At 43.1% G+C, this 8,543-nt stretch overlaps 1 protein-coding gene across 1 annotated transcript; it reads right to left on the bottom strand.

The window, feature by feature from the left end:
- Positions 1-1,970: 1,970 nt before the first annotated feature.
- On the bottom strand, positions 1,971-7,736 carry LOC119276098 (piRNA biogenesis protein EXD1-like). The gene is made up of 10 exons (XM_037557085.1): positions 7,573-7,736; positions 6,737-6,897; positions 6,027-6,158; positions 5,874-5,924; positions 5,394-5,490; positions 3,891-3,937; positions 3,509-3,725; positions 3,095-3,224; positions 2,955-2,997; positions 1,971-2,185 (listed from the first exon to the last, which is right to left on the bottom strand). The coding sequence occupies exons 1-10, from the start codon at positions 7,616-7,618 to the stop codon at positions 2,117-2,119; spliced, it is 993 nt and encodes a 330-aa protein (XP_037412982.1). The 5' UTR covers positions 7,619-7,736; the 3' UTR covers positions 1,971-2,116.
- Positions 7,737-8,543: the final 807 nt, after the last annotated feature.

Here is an 8,543-nt window from a genome sequence, read left to right as displayed (position 1 = left end):
AGAGGAGGAAGCCAGTGTGGGGTCGAACAGCTCCGACAGTGAGCAGATCTATTTTTCATCTATTCTGTCTTAGATCTATTTTGCGTCTTTGATCGCTACTTCTGCGACAAACACAAAAGGACAAGGGTTGTCGTGGATGAACTTTATCCATAGCTCTAGTATTTAGACTACTACTTCCATGACAAAGACAGCAAGGGCAAGGGTAGCCGTGTGTGAACTTTCTCCGTACCTCTAGTATTTAGAACATGCCAATTTTGGTAGTCCGATGGCATATAGGATGAAGTAGGAGCATGCCAATATTTGGTAGTCTGATGACATGTATGATGAAGTATAACAATATGATATGATGTATGTGATCAAGATGTAATACGTGAGTTTTAGAATGCTTTTGGTAGCCCGCAGGTGCTGCAGGTGCTGCATTGCTGCAGGGTGCCCACCCCACCAACACCGACCTTGCTTCGCTTCATCGACTTGCTCTGACCGGCCGCGTCTCCACCACGACCGCAAGGTGTTCGACGCGCTGCTCACAAGGTATCATGGATAGAGAGGATGAGTTTCTCTTTCACAACTTCATTTGTTCATCAGATGATTCGTCCTCGGATTATGAAGAGCTTGTGGCGGTTGCATTGGCCATCCATGACCACATTAATAGGAAGTGGCCTCGGTTCAGGGGACCAATCCCCGGCCATGTTCCGGCCTTGAACTGCAATAGGGAGAAAGGCCACACCCTTCTCTGTGCCGACTACTTTGAAAATAGCGCACTCCTCAAACCACACAAATTTTGTCGTTGCTTCCGTATGGCGAGACATGTGTTCAATCGTATTCGGGCGGGAGTGGTAGCATATGACCCATACTTTGAGTGCAAAGAGGATGCCCTTAGCAAACTTGGCTTCTGTTCTTACCAGAAATGCACTGCGGCTATCCGCATGCTTGCATATGAAATTCTTGGTGATCTTGTGGATGAGTGTTCGTATGAGTGAGTCCACATGTCTCCTCACAATGTATAGTTTCTGCAAAGCCGTGGTGGCAGTGTTCAGCCCCGAGTACCTGAGAGAGAGCCAACTGCCGCTGATACAGAGAGGTTGTTGGCGATCAATGTTGAGAGGCTTTCTGGGTGTGCTTGGAAGTATTGATTATATGCACTGGAAGTGGAAGAACTGTCCATTTGTTTGGCGGGGCCGTACAGGGGGCATGTGAAAGGTGCTACTATCATACTTGAAGCGGTGGCTTCACAAGTTCTGCGGATATGGCATTCTTTCTTCGGCATGGCTGGTTCTCATAATAATATCGGTGTTCTTCAGCGTTCTCCACTGATTGAGTTGTAAAGACTATTTGATATTGTTTTTATTTTGAACAGGTTGTAAGACTATTTTGGAAGTGGAACTATTTGCCATGTTTAATTTGGACTATTTAAAATCATGCTTCATGTATGCTGGTTGATCACGAACGGACCATGAACGGATAAGAAGCGGTCAAATATGGCCGCGCGTTGGGCGCACGGCCACCGCATCCACGATTCCAACCGAACACGGCTCCATTGTCGTCCCAAACAGACAAAATGAACGTCCGTTTGGGGCTGTGCGTTGGAGATTGCCTTAGGTCCGGATAAGAGGCGAGTAGCACACGATGGGCGCAGTGCTAACAAAGAGGTGGTCCTGACTGTAGGAAGGGCAGGTCCATCGGATTTGTTGTCCAAGTCTGAATTTAGGCTTGCATCCGACTGACTGATAACTCGCGGGCGCTTCAATGAGCTTTAGCCGGATTTGCAGGCCTAACGTTAGTGGTAGGACACCCACCAACCATTCCTTTGGTTCGTCGTCTACTGGACCAGCTAACCATGAGTGGGCAGCGCCAGTTTAGCGCAATCGCAATGTTTAATGCACAGGTTAAACCTATCCGTAAGAGAGCGAAATCTACTCGTAACAGGTCCACATTCTGATGCACAAGCCAGAGAAAGCCTTGTCAGATAATTAAGTTAAAAATACGGGAAGCTGCCTCCAATCCAACTCTTATTTTTATTGTTGTCACGGATCAGCGATCCACATGCATTTCTGTATCCCTTGTGTTCAAAAGATATGGCAGTTCAAGTCTATATCAAGAAGTCGTTTCTCTAGAATTACAGCATTCGGCCCCTCAGGATGGCCTCCGCCTTTCTGACTTCCTTCACTGGTCCAATGATGAACACCTACATTAAGCAGGCATGAACAAGAGGATTAGTAAAGCTAAGAAAATCAAGGATATCATGTTTTGACTTTAGCCTTATTGACAGAGGAGAATCAAAGACTATTTTATGTTTCTGCGGGTACTTAAACCACTTTCTCACTAGGTGTTGGCGTTGGATTGCATATCCATACAACTGAAAATGACTTGCATATAGGAGTATATAGTATGATAACACGGCAGCTAAGTTGTATGCATACACATCAAGCCCTAGCACCCTACTGCAATCACCTCAGCCAGAAGCTAGATATATCTGTCTGTGATCAGCTAAAAATAGTACGACTAGATTATTATAGGCAGTGGAGAATATAAATGGTGAAACAATAAGGACAAACCAGAACAGCCATATTTTGCACGATAACTATAAATCATTTACATCTAAATTGTGGAGGACCATGCATGTGTGTGAAGCCCAAATGTCTTCTGATATTACAAACAGCCGAAATGGATTAGCAACATGATGTGCCAAGCTTAATGCTTGACAACAATAATTTCCCAGTAAATAGACCTTGTTGCTAACACAACAAACCCCATGACTACAAACTGCAGTAGTGGCTATCAATCAATCTAATCAAGGCAGGAAGATGCATCGACACAGCAGAGCAGTTCTGGTACTACAAGCCATGTTGCTACAAAACTATAGCTATTGCTGTTAACCAATTCAAACATGGACTGGATAAATTCAGTGGACCACGACTGCACAGTAATAAATATGTCAGCTATGGCAAACCTACCCTATCTGGAGGTCCCTTTGCACCACCGATATGGATTTCAACACTGCAAATAGGAGTGAAAGCAAACCAGGGAAGACCAAATTAAATTTTGCAGCATAAATATCATGCGATATCTGAAGAATCAAACTTAAGATGATTACTTGCAAGATTCTTTCACAGCCATTATTGATGATCCTTTTCTGCCAATAACACGACCCATTTTTCCAGGAGGCACATCTAAGAGCGAAAGGATATCCACTTCAGGAACACGAGCTTCAGCTTCAATGTCATCTGTCAACAATGTTTAATTAATTTTGTTCTATAAGTTGAATATATCAAAACTTCATAAATAAAATGAGTTAAGGAATGCAAAGCAAATACATCCATTGTCATTCCATATTAGTAATTATTATATGACGATCTGCACCTACAAGGCTACAATGCTGAAACATAAAGCAAACCCCAATCTTTAGGTTACAAATTTATGATTTATATCTGGAGAACCAAAAGTAAAGCTGATTTGGCCATACAGTAACTTTCCTTGATTTGAATGGGAAGGGAGTAAAGACACTGACCAGGGACAGTTGGAAGAGGCGGCCAATCTGCCTGCTGGTTGTCATTTATGCAAAAGCACCTACAGTATAGCTCACTTCGTACTGCCAGACGCCATGAAGATACTTTGCTTAACTTCTCCATCATTTTCTCATGTATATTGAGAAGGAAGCGCACATCATCTGTCGCTGCTCGAATCATCATTTCAGACAAGGGCCTATTTTTCCAGAAATTTGGGTCCTAAAAATCCATCAAATTACAATAAATTGTTAGTTTCAAGAAAATATAGTGGCAGAATACGGAAAATCGTGTGCCGGGCCATTATCTAGGAAGTCCACAAGACTTCAGGCCTGGAGAAAATAATATTCTAAATAGGAGTTATATAATTTTCTTCACAATGCTAACCTGCCTTAGAAGGGTACGGACTTCTTCCTTTTCAGGATATGGCATTCCTACATAAAGAAGTACAACAGTATCACACCACACAATCAATCAAATGCAAAGCACAAAAGAAATTGAGGTTCAATCCTTCATAGATTTAGTAAACATCGGCATGATGTTAAGAGCAGAAAAACTATTTGGCATGATGTTTTACAGAAGGAACACACTGTTAGCAAGAGTAACGGAACCACAATACATTACTTCCATATTTACTGGATTTGATACATAGCACCACGAATCTTGTATACCACGCAATGTACGCAAACCCATTATGTGAGCTGGGTTCCAGGTTCCCGGCAATTTGGAGGAAAATGCAGCCTACTGAGAACCCAAACACCTTAAGTTACAGCCAAGTCAGATGAACACCTTAAGTTAACTAGTTAAGGCAAGTCAGATGATCCACGAACCCAAACACCTCAGTTTGAGACAATAAGATAGCTGGGTGTCTGTAAGCATCAGGTGAGGATTATGAAGAGCTCAAGCAAGATGCAACACCACTACTAAATTGAAACAAGGGTATAAAAACTAATTTTACACCCAATTTACAGCACCTCAAGCACTAGTCCTACTAATAACATACATTCTTAACCACGGCACTCAAGGCAGATAATCATGGGATCACAAGCACAATCTACTCGAGTTATTCCAGGTTCTCAACATGTGTACAAACCATTTTGTACAACACAGAAGTGGCCAACTGAAGAAGACATGCATTAGACAAATTGTGTGAAAGCATTAGTTTTAATCACAGACAAATGAACATATGCAACTTCATCATATTGTTAGACTGCGACATACGATGAGACATGATGTCCACCCAGCAATAAAGATTATAGACTACCTAACAACCATAACATGTTGAGCTTACAGTAAAATGAATACAAAAAAGAACTTGGATTGCATAACATATACTCCCTCTGTTCCTAAATATTTGTCCTTCTAGAAATTTCAACAAGTGACTACATATGGAGCAAAATGAGTGAATCTACACTCTAAAATATGTCTACATACATCCGTATGTGGTAGTCATTTGAAATGTCTAGAAAGACAAATATTTAGGAACGGAGGGAGTACATCAAGGTTAAAGCACTAGCTGCAGCGCGAGTAAGGTCTGTTCAATTGTATTAAAAAGTGACCCCATCTTTCTTAAGGACAAGATTTACGATATGAATTGGACTCCACCAAGATAAATATAGCGTGGCAATACATTAGAATATATGCTAAATGTTTGATGTTAACATGTGTAGATTAAATTAAAGCACTTGGAAGACAGCACAAGCGAATTACCAATAAGGGGATTAGCCAAACCTATATAAGTTATGCCCAATTAGAAAAAAAAGGACAATAAAATATGAAAAAGTGTCATATGTTATGAGAAAACAAAGCAAGGCTAAAACCATGTACACATAGGTTCTCTCCCAATCATGTAAAACTCAACAATTTAATCCAGTGAAGTTTAGAAAGTACCACAATAACGAGGATCGGCAAGAAGGCTCACGAAGGATATGTAAACATCATATGCTCTCTTTTTACCTTCCTGCTCTTCAATCAGGGAATAGGCTATCTGCAAATGAAAGTGATGATCGGAAGCTCCCTTTACAAATAAAATCATCTTACATGTAGCTGCTATAATAATTAACATATAGTATATCTCTGGGAAGGTAGACGATCATGTAATGCTTTCAACCCTGTACAGGGTTACTGGTCCAAAGCTCATGATAATTGTTAAATTTGAAAGAAATTAACTGAGAAAGCAGCAGACACGGATTCATTCATATATTAGAAGGAAATTATTAGTGTTTTGTTTACAAAGTTATGCCACTATATCATACTCCCTCCGTCCCAAAATAATTGTCTTGAGCTTAGTACAAATTTATACTAGAGCTTGTACAAAGTTGAGACACTTATTTTGGGACGGAGGGAGTAGTACATATGTACGGTGATTACCTGTGTATCCATCACATTATGTAATTTAATGCCAAACTGGAAATACAATGCCTGCAGCAGAATAAATTGTAAGTTTACCACTGGTCAGATACACAATTTTTGCAACGCTTATTTTAATACACCAAAAGAATATCACATCTCACAGTTAGGCACCTCACTGTCCCTTTTACAGTCATGAATAACTTTGGTGATATGATTGGACTCAAGTGCTGGTTTGCAAGCTTCAACTAGTTCTTTTCCACCCTCAATAGCATCGACCAAGTAAACAGCGTCAGGAAATGCAATCTGAAAAGGCAAACGAACCAACAAAAACAGTCATGCCTTAACATCATTACAACAATGGTGACCGATCAGACCAATCTTTTTTATCTATATCAGCAGAAATCTATGTTTTTAAGGCGACGCCTTACCGCCTTAGGGAGGGGGGGCGCTTTGGCGCCTAGGCGACGCCTAGGCGGGCGCTTTGGACGCCTAGGCGCCCAAAGCGGTCGATTTTCCAAAGCGGAGGGGGAGCGCTTCGACGCCTAGGCGTCGCCTAGGCGTCGCCTTAGGGACGCCTTTAAAACATAGGCAGAAATACATGCATGTGCAACCAGTTCCAATAAAATAAGAGGGGTTAGGTACACTTAGTCTAGGTTCATCAAAAGGACTTGCGTGGGTAGATCATGGCACTATAAGGTAATGAAGCAGCATTTCAAGCAAGACCATTGTAATGTGGGGTCAGGTGAGGGCATAATAATTGCCCGATGTAGGAGAAGGTTGTCTCATGACAGTTTATGATAGCCACAATTCATCCATGATGAAACAAAAGATTGCAGGAGTATACAAATATTCCATGCCACGTGAGATTCAGTTCAGCTCACCTGCATGATACAGAGAGCACCATGGCGGCAAAGGTCAACACCTTCACAGTCAAATCCAATCACCAATTTCTTGGCAGCAGAGGGCTCAAGAAACTCAACTGGGAGTTGACTAGGTTTAGTAACAACATGAAAGGGCAGGGATGGCAATTCCACGTTATTCCCTGCAAAAGAACACATCGAATTACAAGTAGAAACAAAATAGTTCCAGTTCATAGGTGCTTGCAAGCAAACACAATAAATTCTGAATTTCTAACCAAGGTAACGTAGTGTTGGTGTAGCTAGATGCAGCCTAGTTTCCTCACCAATCAGGAAAAAAAAACATTTTAAAACCACTGTGGTCAGCACAATCGCCTTAGTTCAGTATCTCATATAGAGGAATATTGTTGGAATAAAAGCAAGGTCTAGCCTGATAGATCAATGCAGCTATTGAACTATAAAGGACGACTAGCACACGAACCAAAGCAGAATCAAACAGAAAAGAAAAAACCACCGACCATGAATCCTTCCACATGCTACTATTGCCCTACTCTTTATTGAAACCATTGATCAATAGAGGCAAAATCCAGGCCTGCAAATCAGGGAACGGAAGCTGCACAAGTAGCAGCTACAAGTCCCAACATTACCTGCCCTAAAACCCTAGCTAGGACTAAATCATGACGCGAAAACACAAACTAAAAGGGCGGGATAGAGCAGAGATATAGCAAAGCGCAGCGATTAAACGTGAACTCCAAGAAACCCTAAGTTCGGGCGACGCGCACGCGCACGCACCGAGCGGAAGCAGCGCTACGCTCCGAGAGAGAGAGAGAGAGAGAGAGAGAGAGAGAGAGAGAGAGAACCTGCGGGGCCCTCGCCGTCGGCGGAGTTGGGGGGACGGGAGGCCATCCCTCGCCCCTCCCGATCGCTGGCCGGGAGAGACAGGACGCGGACGCACCGGCAACGGAAGAGGGAATGAAGAAAGGGGACGGGGAATCGTCTTGCCCGGCGGCGTCAAGACTCTACTAGTACTGGTAACTGCCCGTTGCTCCGTCCGACTGTTTCAGTACTGTGCAGGTTGGACTCTTGCCTGAAGCCCTCAACCAAACCTGGCAAAATGGGCTGGCCCGGCCTGTGTTATACGGGCCAGGCACGGCCAGCCCACCCAGGCATGCTAAGTACACAGGCTGCGCCGGGTCGGCACGCGTGCTGCCCTCCTGGCCCAAGCATGGCCCCCTTCTTACACGGGCGGGCACGGCGGCCGTTTAGCCCATTGGCTCGCGTAGAATTCAGCCTACAGGGCTATTTTGGAGAGAGCAACTAATTAACAAGCGCTCCTTCGGAAGCCTCGCAACGATCAGTGCCACTTGACGCGTTTTCAGCCATTTGCCACGTGTCGCGCTCTGGGCGCTCCCTTCGGATTTTTTTTTCACGCGTTTTCGGCTTTTTAAACGGTTTTTTTGTTTTTTCGACGTTTTGGTTTTTCACCGGTCTTCCCTAACTTTTCGACAAAAACAAATCAAAAAAAAATACGCAAAAAAACACATTTTCTTTTTTTTCTTTCGCGAGAGTCATGGTTTTGCTTCCGCGAGAGGCATGATTTTGCTTTCGCGAGAGTCATGGCCGTGCCTCTTGGAAACGAAAAAGAACACGTTTTCTGTTTTTTTTTCTTTCACGAGAGTCACGGTTTTGCTTCCGAGAGAGGCACGGTTGTGCTTTCGCGAGAGTCACGGTCGTGCCTCCTTGGAAATGAAAAAAAAACGTATTTTCTGTTTTTTTTCGCGACAAGGAATCTAATCATCCGAGCTACGCTTGGTTCGTCTCTTGCTACTTA

This window comes from Triticum dicoccoides, chromosome 3B (assembly GCF_002162155.2).
Source record: "Triticum dicoccoides isolate Atlit2015 ecotype Zavitan chromosome 3B, WEW_v2.0, whole genome shotgun sequence".
NCBI classification, from domain to species: domain Eukaryota; kingdom Viridiplantae; phylum Streptophyta; class Magnoliopsida; order Poales; family Poaceae; genus Triticum; species Triticum dicoccoides.
This window is presented reverse-complemented; position numbering and strand designations above follow the sequence as displayed.

Excerpts from the sequence above, each read along its gene's own strand:
- LOC119276098 (XM_037557085.1), bottom strand. The coding sequence starts at position 7,618 with ATGGCCTCCCGTCCCCCCAACTCCGCCGACGGCGAGGGCCCCGCAG. Across the intron at positions 3,726-3,890 it reads TCCGTACCCTTCTAAGGCAG|GACCCAAATTTCTGGAAAAA; the intron begins GTTAGCATTGTG and ends ATGGATTTTTAG. Across the intron at positions 3,225-3,508 it reads GCCTCTTCCAACTGTCCCTG|ATGACATTGAAGCTGAAGCT; the intron begins GTCAGTGTCTTT and ends CATTGTTGACAG.